We start from the raw sequence: 15,912 nt of genomic DNA, 5'->3' as shown, positions 1-15,912 counted from the left end.
TCCTGAACGTCTGCTCAGTGGCAATTCCTTTATTCCTTGGGCCAATTATCTATTAAGTTAGGGGGGGGGAAATTAACGAGTCTTCTCAATCCAGACTTTGACTTAGAGTGGAGAGTGGTGGGAACTCTGGCATTTCTTTGAGAGATAGAATTTACTGGGCTGGAGCAAGATGGAAATTCTCTGCCGTGAAATGCTGCCTTCGGAGTATCGGGAATGGTATTTTGAAAATTGGTCTTTTTTCATCTGTTTATGGGTTATGGGCATCGTTGGCAAGGCTGGCATTTATTGCTCATCTCTAATTGTCCTTGAAAGGTGGTGGTGAGCTTCCTCTTTGAATCTCTCTAATCCATGTGGTGTTGTTACACCCACAGTGTTGTTAGGGAGGCTGTTTCAGGATTTTGATCCTAGGACAATGGAGGAACAGAAATGCATTTCCAACTCAGTTTGGTGTGTGCCTTGGAAGCTTTGCTGTTTCTGGTGGCTACGTCAATGCTGGGTGGTTTGTCCAGTTTTATTAGAGTCATTCATAGCGGTTGGTTGCAACTGAGTGGCTTGTTGGGCCATTTCAAAGGGTAGTTAAGTGTCAACAATTTTGCTGTGGGACTGGAGTCACATGTAGGCCAGACTGGGTAAGAATGGCAGATTTCCTTCCTAAAGGACATTATTGAGCAACATGGTTCGTTATGACAATCCAGTTGTTTCATGGTCACCAATAGTGATATTAGCTTTTTATTAAACTAACTGAATTTAAATTCTCCAGCTGGTGTGGTGAGATTTGAACTCATATTATATCTGGATTACTCGTCCAGTAACACAACAATTATGCTACCATACACTGTTTTGGGAATTTAAAATGACTTTTCCAATATTGGAGTTAGCTGAAAGAACGGACTGAAAAATCACATCATTGTCTAAAATTTAATGCCTTTATATTGGAGCCAAATCTATTGCCACAACACTGCACCATCGATGGACTTTACATCAAATGTTATGTATCAGGCACTCAACCTTGTTAATAGCAAACACAGTGCCACCTACAGGTACCACACTTACTACAGGTAAATATCAATACTTTTAATCTGAGTTTTCTCATTCAAAGCCTGATTTAGAGGGTTTCAATGCATTTAAGATGGAAAAATGCTACATACAAAGCATTTGTAATTTGTGATAGATTATTACTACAGCAGATCATATTGCTAACTGCAGTATTTTTGTAATGTCCATGCAGAAAAATCCTTTAAAAAACCTAAAGTAGAAGTGATTGAGGAGGAGCTAATACCAGGTAAACCTCCAGCTCAATATTATTGGGTTTAATTGTATTGTCATTTAATTAAATGTAAGTCACAGATCTGCTGTGACTAAGCACGATTGAGGTGAAGCAGGGTGAGAATGCAAGGAGGATAATTGGACCACAGTGAAGAGGGGAAACCATACAGAGGTGGTGAAGGGGGTCAGAGAGAGGTGAGGCCAAGGGGGAGAGGGAAAAGGAAAACTAATATGGAGACGGGACTCAGGGATAGGGGAGGTAGGTGTAAGTAGGAGAATGGAAGGTGGAGTGCAGATGGAAGAGGCAGAAGGTTGGTGAAGGGGGAAAAGGATAGAGGGAAGCATGTGAGAATCTCTATAGTGGAGGGGTGCTGGAGTGGTTGTGTTGAGTTACCTCACAGAGAAACACCCTGGAACAGTGGTGTACCAATAGATAACTCAACACACATAATGGATATTGTGAAGGCTGGGTTTTCTTCATAGTGAGGCATAATTTCTTGTATTCCCAGCGCCAGAATTCCAGATTAATTAGGTGATGATGAGGAATATGTGCCCTGAACATCTGCTCAGTGGCAATTGTTTTATTCCTTGGGTCAATTATCTATTAAGTTAGAAAGGAGGGTAATTAGCGAGTTTTCTCAATCCAGACTTTGATTTAGAGTGGAGAGTGGTGGGATCTCTGGCATTTCTTTTAGAGATAGAATTTACTGGGCTGGAGGAAGATGGAATTTCTCTGCCGTGAAATGCTGCCAATGGAATGGTATTTTGAAAATTGGACTTTTTCCATTTGTTTATGGGTATGGGCATCGTTGGCAAAGCTGGTATTTATTGCGAATCTCTGATTGTCCGTGAGAAAGTGGTGGTGAGCTGCCTCCTTGAATCTCTCTGATCCATGTGGTGTTGTTACACCCACAGTGCTGTTGGGGAGGCTGTTTCAGGATTTTGATCCGACCACAAAAGAGCAATATCAATATATTTCCAACTCAGTTTGGTGTGTGCCTTGGAGGGGGAATGCCTTTGCTGTTTCTGGTGGCTAAGTCAATGCCGGGTGGTTTGTCCAGTTTTATTCTTATTCGAGTTATTCATAGCAGTTGGTTGCAACTGAATGGCTTGTTGGGCCATTCCGAGGGCAGTTAAGTGTCAACAATTTTGCTGTGGGACTGGAGTCACATGTAGGCCAGACTGGGTAAGAGTGGCAGATTTCCTTCCTAAAGGACATTATTGAGCAACATGGTACATTTCTTGGTTGTCAATAGTGATAGTATCTTTTTATTAAATTAACTGAATTTAAATTCTCCAGCTGGTGTGGTGAGATTTGAACTCATATTATATCTGGATTACTCGTCCAGTAACACAACAATTATGCTACCATACACTGTTTTGGGAAATTAAAATGACTTTTCCAATATTGGAATTTGCTGAAAGAATGGAATGCAAATCACATCATTATCTAAAATTTAATGCCTTTATATTGGAGCCAAATCTATTGCCACAACACTGCACCATCGATGGACTTTACATCAAATGTTATGTATCAGGCACTCAACCTTGTTAATAGCAAACACAGTGCCACCTACAGGTACCACACTTACTACAGGTAAATATCAATACTTTTAATCTGAGTTTTCTCATTCAAAGCCTGATTTAGAGGGTTTCAATGCATTTAAGATGGAAAAATGCTACACACAAAGCATTTGTAATTTGTGATAGATTATTACTACAGCAGATCATATTGCTAACTGCAGTATATTTGTAATGTCCATGCAGAAAAATCCTTTAAAAACCCTAAAGTAGAAGTGATTGAGGAGGAGCTAATACCAGGTAAACCTCCAGCTCAATATTATTGGGTTTAATTGTATTGTCATTTAATTAAATGTAAATCACAGATCTGCTGTGACTAAGCACAATTGAGGTGAAGCAGGGTGAGAATGCAAGGAGGATAATTGGACCACAGTGAAGAGGGGAAATCATACAGAGGTGGAGAAGGGGTTCAGAGAGAGGTGAGACCAAGGGGGAGAGGGAAAAGGAAAATTAATATGGAGACGGGACTCGGAGATAGGGGAGGTAGGTGTAAGTAGGAGAATAGAAGGTGGAGTGCAGATGGAAGAGGCAGAAGGTTGGTGAAGGGGGAAAGGATAGAGGGAAGCACATGAGAATCTCTCTTTAGTGGAGGGGGGTGGGTGGTGTGGTTGTGTTAAGTTACCTCACAGAGAAACACCCTGGAACAGTGGTGCATAAATAGTTAAATCAACACAGATATTGGATATTGTGAAGGCTGGGTTTTAGTGAGGCATAATTTCTTGTATTCCCAGGGCCAGAATTCCAGATTAATGAGGTGATGATGAGGAATATGTGCCCTGAACCTCTGCTCAGTGGCAATTGTTTTACTCCTTGGGTCAATTATTCAGTTAGAAAGGGGGGAAATTAGTGGGTCTTCTCAATCCAGACTTTGACATAGGGTGGAGAGTGGTGGGAATTCTAGCTTTTCTTTGAGGGATCGAATTTACTGGGCTGGAGGAAGATGGAATTTCTCTGCTGTGAAATGCCCCCTTTGGGGCATCAGAAATGGTATTTTGAAAATTGATGTATTTTTTCATTTGTTCATGGGTTATGGGCATCGTTGACAAGGCTGACATTTATTGCTCATCTTTAATAGTTCTTGGGAAGGTGATGGTGAGCTGCCCTCTCGAATCTCTGACATCAATGTGGGGTAGACCCATCAACAATGCTGTTAGGAAGGAGTTCTAAGATTTTGTCCCAGCGATGATGATGGAATGGTGATATAGATCCAGCTCAGGATGGTGTGTGACTTGGAGGGCAACAGCCTTTGCCATTTCCAGTGCCTAGTGTGGTGCTGGTTGGTCTGACCCGTTTTATTCTTAGCACACTTTTCTTTATAGCTTGCTCGGCCATTTCAGAGGGCAGGTAAGAGTCAACCACATTGCTGTGGGACTGGAGTCACATATCGACCAGACTAGGTATGGATGGCAAATTGCCTTCCTAAAGGTCATTAGCCATTTTTATGGCAATGCAGTAGTTTCTTCATCTCCAATAGGGATACCAGCCTTTTACTTAATTAACTGAATATAAATTCCCCAGCTGCCATGGTGGGTTTTGAACTCATGTCTTTAGAGCATTAGTGTAGGTCTCTGGATTACTAGTTCAGTAACATAATCATTATGCTACTGTACCTTATTTTGGGAAGTTTAAATGACTTTTGCAATATTTCAGTCACTTTATCTAAAACTCAGTGACTTTACTTTGGAATTTCATATCAAATCTACTGCCAAGCCGAGTGCCACCTACAACTACAACAGGTACTGTGGGTAAAAATGGATACTTTTAAATTGAGTTATCCCATTGACAGAGCCTGACCATAGAATCATAGAATGGTTAGAGCATAGAAGGAGACCATTCAGCCCATCGTGTCTGTGTCAGCTCTCTGAAGGGGAAACTCAGCCAGCCCCAATACCCCGTCTTTTCCCTGTAGCCCTGCAACTTTTTTTCTGCTCAAATAATTATCCAATACCCTTTTGAAAGACATGATTAAATCTGCCTCTACCACACTCTCGAGCAGTGCATTCCAGATCCCAACCACTTGCTTTGTAAAAAAAAGTTTTTCCTCGTGTCGCCTTTGAATCTTTTGCCATTCACCACAAATCAGTGTGCTGTGGTTCTCAGCCCTTCTGCAAGTTGCAACAACTTCCTCCTATCTACTCTGTTCAGACCCCTCATGATTTTGAACACTTCTATCAAATCTCCTCTCAGCCTTCTATTCTCCAAGGACAACAGCCACAGCTTCTCCAATCTATCCTCGTAACTGAAGATCCCTGGAATCATTTTTATAACTCTTTTCTGCACCCTCTCTAATGCCATCACATGTTTCCTAAAGTGTGGTGCCCGGAATTGGACCCAGTTCTCCAGTTGAAGCCGAACCAGTGTTTCATAAAGGTTTGCTATAACTTCACAGAATCACAGAATAATACAGTGCAGAAGAGGCCCTTCGGCCCATCGAGTCTGCACCGATGTCTACCTAAACGTCCTTGCTTTTAGAATTATAGAATCATAGAAAGTTTAAACCACAGAAAGAGGTCACTTGGCCCATCGTGTCTGTGCCGGCCGAAAATGATCCACCTATTCTAATACCACCTTCCAGCATTTGGTCCATAGCCCTGGAGATTACAGGACTTGAGGTACATATCCAGACTCCTTTTGAATGAGTTGGGGGTCTCTGCCTCAAATACCCTTTCAGGCAGTGAGTTCCAGACACACACCACCCTCTGGGTGAAAATGTTTTTTCTCATCTCCCCTCTAACCTTTCTACCAATCACTTTAAATCTGTGCCCCCTCGTCACTGACCTCTCTGCTCAGGTGATTAGACCCTTCACCTCCACTCTATCTAGGCCCCTCAAAATTTTGTACATTTCAATCGGATTGCCCCTCAGCCTTCTCTGTTCCAAGGAAAACAAACCCAGCCTATCCAATCTTTCTTCATAGCTGCATTTTTCCAGTCCTGGCAACATCCTTGTAAATCTCCTCTGTATCATCTCTAGTGTAATCACATCCTTTCTGTAATGAGGTGACCAGAACTGCACACAGGACTCAAGTTGTGGCCGAACCAATGAGTTACACAGTTCCAGCATTACCTCCCTGCTCTTGTATTCCAGACCTTGACTAATAAAGGAAAGGATTAAATATGGCTTTTTAACCACCTTATCGACCTGTCCTGCTACCTTCAGGGATCTGTGGACATTCACTCCAAGGTCCCTCACTTCCTCTACACTTCTCAATATTTTCCCATTAATCATGTATTCCTTTGCCTTGTTTGATCTCCCCAAATGCATCACCTCATACTTCTCTGGGTTGACTTCCATTTGCCACTTTTTTGCCCATCTGACCAGACCATCAATATCTTCTTGCAGCCGACAGCCGACTCCTCGCGATCTATCACATGGCCAATCTTTGTGTTGTCCGCAATCTTCTTGATCATGCCCCCTACATTTACGTCCAAATCGTTAATATATACCACAAAAAGCAGGGGACCCAGTACTGAGCCCTGCGGAACGCCACTGGGAACAGCCCTCCAGTTGCTAAAACACCCATCAACAATTACCCTTTGTTTCCTGCCACTGAGCCAATTTTGTATCCACCTTGCTACATTTCCCTGGATCCCATGGGATTTTATTTTTTTAACCGTCTGCCATGTGGGACCTTGTCAAAAGCCTTGCTAAAATCCATGTAGACCACATCTGCCCTCATCTATCTTGCTTGTTACTTCATCAAAAAATTCGATCAAATTCGTCAAACAAGATCTTCCCTTAACAAATCCATGCAGACTATCCTTGATTAACCTGTGCCTTTCTAAGTGACAATTTATCCTGTCTCTCAGAATAGATTCCAATAATTTTCCCACTACTGAGGTTAGACTGGCTGGCCTGTAATTATTCGGTCTATCCTTGGTTCCCTTTTTAAACAAAGGTACAATGTTAGCAATTCTCCATCCTCCGGCACCACACCTGTATCCAATGAGGACTGGAAAATGATGGTCAGACCCGCTGCTATTTCCTTTCTTGCTTCTTTTAACAGCCTAGGATACATTTCATCTGGCCCTGGTGATTTATCAACTTTCAAGGATGCTTGTCCCATTAATACTTCCTCTATCCCTCTGTTTATCACATCCAATACTTCACACTCTACCTCATTAACTACAATATCTGCATCGTCCCCCTCTTTTGTGAAGACAGAAGCAAAGTATTCATTGAGAGCTATACTAATATCTTCCCCTCCTACACATAGGGTACCTCTTTGGTCTTTTATGAGCCCTGTTCTCTCCTTAGCTTTCCTCTTAATGTATTGATAAAACATCTTTGGGTTCACCTTGATTTTGCTTGCCAATATTCTTTAAATCCCTCGCTTTGCTTTCTCAATTTTCTTTTTGATTTCACCCCTCCACTTTCTGTATTCCTCTTTGCTTTCTGTAGTATCGAGTTCTCGGTGTCAAATATAAGCTTTCCTTTTCTGCCTTATTTTCACAGAATCACAGAATAATACAGTTCAGAAGGGGCCCTTCGGCCCATCGAGTCTGCACTGATGCATTAAAGACACCTGACCTGTCTACCTAATCCCATTTGCCAGCACTTAGCCCATAGCCTTGAATGTTATGACATGTCAAATGCTCATCCAGGTACTTTTTAAAGGATGTGAGGCAACCCGCCTCTACCACCCTCCCAGGCAGGGCATTCCAGACCGTCACCACCCTCTGGGTAGAAATGTTCTTCCTCAAATCTCCCTTAAACCTCCTGCCCCTCACCTTAAACTTGTGTCCCCTTGTAACTGACCCTTCAACTAAGGGGACAGCTGCTCCCTATCCGCCCTGTCCATGCCCCTCATAATCTTGTACACCTCGATCAAGTCACCCCTCAGTCTTCTCTGCTCCAGCGAAAACAACCCAAGCCTATCCAACCTCTCTTTAGAACATTACAGCGCAGTACAGGCCCTTCGGCCCTTGATGTTGCGCCGACCTGTGAAACCATCTGACCTACACTATTCCATTTTCATCCATATGTCTATCCAATGACCACTTAAATGCCCTTAAAGTTGGCGAGTCTGCTACTGCTGCAGGCAGGGCGTTCCACACCCCTACTACTCTCTGAGTAAAGAAACTACCTCTGACATCTGTCCTATATCTATCACCCCTCAACTTAAAGCTATGTCCCCTCGTGTTTGCCATCACCATCCGAGGAAAAAGACGCTCACTATCCACCCTATCTAACCCTCTGATTATCTTATATGTCTCTATTAAGTCACCTCTCCTCCTCCTTCTCTCCAACGAAAACAACCTCAAGTCCCTCAGCCTTTCCTCGTAAGACCTTCCCTCCATACCAGGCAACATCCCAGTAAATCTCCTCTGCACCCTTTCCATAGCTTCCACATCCTTCCTATAATGCGGTGACCAGAACTGCACGCAATACTCCAGGTGTGGCCTCACCAGAGTTTTGTACAGCTGCAGCATGACCTCGTGGCTCCGAAACTCGATCCCCCTACTAATAAAAGCTAACACACCATATGCCTTCTTAACAGCCCTATTAACCTGGGTAGCAACTTTCAGGGATTTATGTACCTGGACACCAAGATCTCTCTGTTCATCTACACTACCAAGAATGTTCCCATTAGCCCAGTACTCTGCAGTCCTGTTACTCCTTCCAAAGTGAATCACCTCGCACTTTTCCGCATTAAACTCCATTTGCCATCTCTCAGCCCAGCTCTGCAGCCTATCTATGTCCCTCTGTACCCTACAACATCCTTCGGCACTATCCACAACTCCACCGACCTTAGTGTCATCCGCAAATTTACTAACCCACCCTTCTACACCCTCTTCCAGATCATTTATAAAAATGACAAACAGCAGTGGCCCCAAAACAGATCCTTGCGGTACACCACTAGTAACTAAACTCCAGGATGAACATTTGCCATCAACCACCACCCTCTGTCTTCTTTCAGCTAGCCAATTTCTGATCCAAAGCTCTAAATCACCTTCAACCCCATACTTCTGTATTTTCTGCAATAGCCTACCGTGGGGAACCTTATCAAACGCCTTACTGAAATCCATATACACCACATCCACTGCTTTACCCTCATCCACCTGTTTGGTCACCTTCTTGAAAAACTCAATAAGGTTTGTGAGGCACGAGCTACCCTTCACAAAACCGTGCTGACTATCGCTAATGAACTTATTCTTTTCAAGATGATTATAAATCCTGTCTCTTATAACCTTTTCCAACATTTTACCCACAACCGAAGTAAGGCTCACAGGTCTATAATTACCAGGGCTGTCTCTACTCCCCTTCTTGAACAAGGGGACAACATTTGCTATCTTCCAGTCTTCCGGCACTATTCCTGTCGACAATGACGACATAAAGATCAAGGACAAAGGCTCTGCAATCTCCTCCCTGGCTTCCCAGAGAATCCTAGGATAAATCCCATCTGGCCCAGGGGACTTATCTATTTTCACACTTTCCAAAATTGCTAACACCTCCTCCTTGTGAACCTCAATCCCATCTAGCCTAGTAGTCTGAATCTCAGTATTCTCCTCGACAACATTTTCTTTCTCTACTGTAAATACTGACGCAAAATATTCATTTAACACTTCCCCTATCTCCTTTGATTCCACACACAACTTCCCACTACTATCCTTGATTGGCCCTAATCTAACTCTAGTCATTCTTTTATTCCTGATATACCTATAGAAAGCCTTTGGGTTTTCCTTGATCCTATCCGCCAATGACTTCTCGTGTCCTCTCCTTGCTCTTCTTAGCTCTCCCTTTTGATCCTTCCTGGCTAGCTTGTAACTCTCAAGCGCCCTAACTGAGCCTTCACGTCTCATCCGAACATAAGCCTTCTTCTTCCTCTTGACAAGCGCTTCAACTTCTTTTGTAAACCACGGCTCCCTCGCTCGACAACTTCCTCCCTGCCTCACAGGTACATACTTATCAAGGACACGCAGTAGCTGCTCCTTGAATAAGCTCCACATTTCGATTGTTCCCATCCCCTGCAGTTTCCTTCCCCATCCTACGCATCCTAAATCTTGCCTAATCGCATCATAATTTCCTTTCCCCCAGCTATAATTTTTGCCCTGCGGTATATACCTGTCCCTGCCCATCGCTAAGGTAAACCTAACCGAATTGTGATCACTATCACCAAAGTGCTCACCTTCATCTAAATCTAACACCTGGCCGGGTTCATTACCCAGTACCAAATCCAATGTGGCATCGCCCCTGGTTGGCCTGTCTACATACTGTGTCAGAAAACCCTCCTGCACACACTGGACAAAAACTGACCCATCTAAAGTACTCGAACTATAGTATTTCCAGTCGATATTTGGAAAGTTAAAGTCCCCCATAACAACTACCCTGTTACTCTCGCCCCTGTCGAGAATCATCTTCGCTATCCTTTCCTCTACATCTCTGGAACTATTTGGAGGTCTATAAAAGACTCCCAACAGGGTGACCTCACCTCTCCTGTTTCTAACCTCGGCCCATACTACCTCAGTAGATGAGTCCTCAAACGTCCTTTCTGTCGCTGTAATACTCTCCTTGATTAACAATGCCACACCCCCCCCCTCTTTTACCATCTTCTCTGTTCTTACTGAAACATCTAAATCCCGGAACCTGCAACATCCATTCATAGCTTAAATATTCCATCCCAGGCAACATCCTGGTGAATCGCCTCTGCACCCTCTCCAATGCAATCACATCCTTCCTATAATATGGCGACCAGAATTGCACACGGTACTCCAGCTGTGGCCTCATCAAAGTTCTGTACAACTCCAACATGACCTCCCTGCTTTTGTAATCTATGCCTTCATTGATAAAGGCAAGTGTCCCATATGCCTTTTTCACCACCCTATTAACCTGCCCTTCTGCCTTCAGAGATCTATGGACAAACACGCCAAGGTCCCTTTGTTCCTCGGGACTTCCCAGTGTCAGGCCATTCATTAAATACTTCCGTGTCACATTACTCCTTCCAAAGTGTATCACCTCACACTTTTCAGGATTAAATTCCATCTGCCACTTTTCTGCCCATTTGACCATCCCGTCTATATCTTCCTGTAACCCAAGACACTCAACCTCACTGTTAACCACTCAGCCAATCTTTGTGTCATCCGCGAACTTACTGATCCTACCCCCCACATCGTCATCTATGTCGTTTATATAAATCACAAACAATCGGGGACCCAGCACAGATCCCTGTGGTACGCCACTGGACACTGGCTTCCAGTCACTAAAACAGCCGTCTGTCATCACTTTCTGTCTCTTACAACTAAGCCAATTTTGAATCCACCTTATCAAGTTACCTTGTATCCCATGTGCATTTGCTTTCTTGATAAGTCTCCCATGTGAGACCTTGCCAAAGGCTTTGCTGAAAACCATGTAAACTACATCAACTGCACTACCCTCAATTACAGGTCACATGCTCAAAAAATTCAATCAAATTTGTTAGGCATGACCTCCCTCTGACAAAGCCATACTGACTATTCCTAATCAAATGTTGCCTCTCCAAGTGGAGATAGATTCTCTCCTTCAGAATTTTCTCCAATAGTTTCCTTACCACTGACGTGAGACTCACTGGTCTGTAGTTCCCTGGCTTATCTCTACAACCTTTCTTAAATAGTGGGACCACATTAGCTGTTCTCCAGTCCTCTGGCACCTCCCCCATGACCAGAGAGGAATTAAAAATTAGGGTCAGAGCCCCTGCAATCTCCATCCTCGCCTCCCACAGCATCCTAGGACACAAATCGTCCGGACCTGGAGATTTGTCTACTTTTAAGCCTGCCAAAACCTCCAATACCTTGTCACTCCCTCTGACAATTTGCTCAAGAACATCACAGTCTCTCTCTCTGAGTTCCATATCTACATCCTCATTCTCTTGGATGAAGACAGATGTGAAGTATTCGTTCAACACCCTACCAATGTCCTCCGTACCCTGTATGCTCCCTTGGCATCCATGGGGCTCTAGATTTGGCCGTCTCACCTTTTTTCTTTGTGGGAACATGAGCCTCTCGAATCTCCCCTTTGAATGCCTCCCACTGTTTTGACACTGATTTTTCTTCAAGTAGCTGTTTCCAGTCCACTTTGGCTAAATCACTCCTCAGTTTAGTAAAATTGACCTTGCCCCAATTGAGAATTCTAACTCCTGTTCTATCTCTGTCCTTTTCCATAATTATGTTAAAACTGACTGAATTATGATCACTACCACCAAAAGTCTCGCCCACTGCCACTCCTTCCACCTTCATTTCCCAAAACTAAGTCTAAAACTGCACCCTCTCCTGTGGACTTGCTGCATACTGGGCAAAAAAGTTCTCTTGAATGCACTTGAAGAATTTTGCTCCCTCAAATACTTTCACACTAAAACAATCCAAGTTAATAGTTGGGTTGTTAAAATCCCCTACTATTACTACCCTGATTTGCCTACATATCTGCTCTTCTATCTCCCTCTGTTTGGGGGTCCATAGTACACTCCCAGCAGTGTAACTGCCCCTTTTTTGCACCTTAGCTCAATCCATATGGCCTCATTTGATGAACCTTCCAACATATCATCCCTCCTCGCTGCTGTAATAGTTTCCTTGACCAAAATTGCCACTCCCTCTCCTTTCTTATCCTCTACGCCTCTGCTTATAAAGCCCAGGATCCCCTATGCCTTATTAACCACGTTTTCAACCTGTCCTGCCACCTTCATCAATTTGTGCATAAATACCCCCAGGTGCCTCTGCTCCCGCACCCACTGAAGAATTGTATCTTTTTTTGCATTTTCTCTTTTTGCCTGCCAAAATGTATCACTTCACGCTTCTCTGCATTGACTTTCTTCTGCCACGTGTCTGTCCATTCCACCAGCCTGAATATGTCCTGTTGAGGTCTATCACAATCCTCCTTACAGTTCACAATGCTTCGAAGTTTTGAGTATTTCACAAATTTGAAATTATGCCCTACATACCCAAGAAAAGGTCATTAATATAAATGAAGAAAAATAGTGGTCTTATTATTGATCCCTGGGAACCCCACTGTGTACTCTCCTGCAGTCTGAGAAATAACTGTTCACCACTATTCTCTGTTTCGTGGCACTCAGCAATCTTTGTATCGGTGCCGCCCTTTAATTCCATGGGCTTTAACTTGGCTGACAAGCCTGTTATGTGGCACTTTCTCAAATGCTTTATGGAGGTCCATGTACACCACATCAACTGTGTTACCCTCCTCAACCCTCTCTGTTACCTCATCAATAAACTCAATCTAGTTAATTCAGCATGATTTGCCCTTAACAGATTTGTGTTGGCTTTCCTTAATTGATCTGCATTTGTCCTGGATTATCGTTTTGAAAAGTTTTCCCACCACTGAGGTTAAACTGACTGGCCTGTTGTTGCGAGGCTTACCCTTACACTCTGTTTTTGAGCTTTTGCAATTCTCCATCCCTGTATCTAGATGATGGCCAGTGCCTCCGCAATTTCCACACTTACTCCCTCAGTATCCTCGGTTGCATCTGATCCAGTCCTGGAAACTTATCTATTTTAAGTACAGCCAATCTTTCTAATACGCCCTCTTTATCAAATTTTAGCCCATCCAGTATCTCAAATACCTCCTCTTTCACTATGACTTTGGCAGCATCTTCTTCCTTGGTAAAGACGAATGCAAAGTATGCATATAGGTCCTCAGCCATGCCCTCTGCCTCAATACAGAAGTCTCCTTTTTGGTCCATAATCAGCCCCACTTCTCCTTTCACTACCTGTTTACTGTTCATGTGCCTATAAAAGACGTTTGGATTCCCTTTTATGTTAGCTGCCAGTCTCTTCTCATACTCTCTCTTTGCTGCTCTTATTTCTTTTTCACTTCTGCTCTGAATTTTCTATGTTCAGCCTGGTTCTCTCTTGTATTATCAACCTGACATGTGTCATATTCACCCTTTTCTGCTTCATCTTATTCTCGATCTCTTCCCCCATCCACAGATCTCTGGCGTTATTTGTCCTACCTTTTCCCCTCTTTGGAATGTACCTCAACTGCACCCAACCATATCCTCTTTAAAGGCAGCCTATTATTCTGTTACAGTTTTGCCTGCCGATCTTTGATTCTATGTTATTTGGGACGTTCTCACCCTACTGAAATTGCCTGCCTACCCCCACCCCAGTGAATTATTTTTCTCTGGATTGTTCCTTCTCCTTTCCACAGCTAACTTAAACCATATGATACTATGATCAGTGCCCCCAAAATGTTCCCCTACTGACACTTTGACCCACCTTATTCCCCAGAACATGTTGGGCTGGAAGCATACTGATCTAGAAAATGTTCTTGAACGCACTTACATAAGAACATAAGAACTAGGAGCAGGAGTAGGCAATTCAGCCCCTCGAGCCTGCTCCGCCATTCAATACCAGCATGGCTAATCTCATCTTGGCCTCAACTCTACTTTCCTGCCTGTTCTCCATAACCCTTCAACCCATTTCTAATTAAAAATCTGTCTATCTCCTCCTTAGATTTACCCAATGTCCCGGCATCCACCGCTCTCTGGGGGAGTGAATTCCACAGATTCACGACCCTTTGAGAGAAGTAATTTCTCCTCATCTCTGTTTTAAATCTGCTACCGGTTATCCTAAAACTATGACCCTCTCCAGAAGAGGAAACATCCTCTCTATGTCTACTTTGTCAATCCCCTTAATCATCTTATATACCTCAATTAGATCTCCTCTCATTCTTCTAAACTCTAGAGAGTAAAGGCCTAAACTGCTCAGTCTCTCTTCATAAGACAAGCCCCCCCATCTCTGGAATCAATCTAGTGAACCTCCTCTGAACTGCCTCCAATGCAACTACATCCTTTCTCGAGTAAGGGGACCAAAACTGTACGCAATACTCCAGGGGTGGTCTCCCTAATGCCTTGTACAGTTGTAGCAACACTTCCCTACTTTTATACTCTATTCCTTTAGCAATAAATGCCAAAATTCCATTTGCCTTCCTTATCATCTGCTGTACCTGCAAACTAGTTTTCTGCGATTCATGCACGAGGACACCCAGATCCCTCTGTACCGAAGCACTCTGAAGTTTCTCTCCATTTAGATAATTTGCCTTTCTATTCTTCCGACCAAAATGGATAACCTCACACTTATCCACATTAAAATCCATCTGCCAAATTTTGGCCCATTTATCTAATCTATCCATATCCATTTGTAGATTTCTTATTTCTTTATTGCGACTTACTTTCCCACCTATTTTAGTGTCATCTGCAAATTTGGCTGTAGTACCTTCTATCCCTGCATCCAAGTCATTACTATAGATTGTAAATAGTTGGGGCCCAAGGACCGAACCCTGTGGCACCCCAATAGTTACATCTTGCCAACTTCAAAAAGAAGTGTGGACTTCGAGCACTTAGAGGAGTTTCAATGCAATTTGAGATGAAAAGTTGCAACTCTCAAATTTGTAATTTAGAATAGATTTTTACAACAGCAGGCGGTTTTGTTAAACTGAGGTATTTTGTAATGTCCATGCAGAATCCGCTAAAACAGAACTGATGGAGGAGAAGACAACACATACAACAAAAGGTAAACAACGAGCTCAACATCGTTGGGTTTGCTGTGACTGAGCACAATTCAGGTGCAACAGGGTGAGAAAGCAATTGGAATAATTGGAACCAAGTGAAGTGGCGGTGGGGCGGAAAGAGTAAAGTGTCAGGGAATGGGAGGGCAGGGACAGGCAGAGGGAAGCTGAGGAAGGGGTATGGAAGTTGTGACTGGTGGAGTAGGGATGGTTGTTGAAGGGGGAATGGAAGGGCATGGGGGTGGGACAGGGAAACACACAGCAAACTCTCATTGGGGAGTTGTCTTGAGTTTGCTTTCCATCTATCAAACCAGGGTTTTCATTTCAGTGAGGAATTGTATCTTGCATTTGCAGGGCTGGACGTCCTGCTAAATTGGAGGTGGTGATCGGAATATGTACCCTAATCCCCAGCCCTGAATTTCTGCTCAGTATTTGAGTATTTGGAGTAAGATAGAATTTCTGTGTATGCTGAGAATTACAGCTTTCGGAATATCAGGAATGGTATTCATGAAATTGATGTCTGAGTTTCTGTTTTGGGAGGTTAAATGACATTGTTCTCGTCCAATATTGGAGT

At 43.3% G+C, this 15,912-nt stretch overlaps 1 protein-coding gene across 1 annotated transcript in view; it reads left to right on the top strand.

Moving 5' to 3' along the window:
* LOC137377390 (neurofilament heavy polypeptide-like) overlaps positions 1-15,912 on the top strand; it is a 187,512-nt gene that overhangs the window by 87,627 nt on the left and 83,973 nt on the right. The window contains exons 17-19 of the mRNA XM_068046968.1: positions 1,229-1,282; positions 3,034-3,087; positions 15,293-15,343. Of these exons, the coding sequence (XP_067903069.1) occupies positions 1,229-1,282; positions 3,034-3,087; positions 15,293-15,343 (159 nt within the window). The remainder of the gene's footprint in view (positions 1-1,228; positions 1,283-3,033; positions 3,088-15,292; positions 15,344-15,912) is intronic.

This window comes from Heterodontus francisci, chromosome 15 (assembly GCF_036365525.1).
Source record: "Heterodontus francisci isolate sHetFra1 chromosome 15, sHetFra1.hap1, whole genome shotgun sequence".
Taxonomy (NCBI): Eukaryota; Metazoa; Chordata; class Chondrichthyes; order Heterodontiformes; family Heterodontidae; genus Heterodontus; species Heterodontus francisci.
Note: the sequence above shows the minus strand (reverse complement) of the source record. Positions and strands in the feature narration are given on the sequence as shown.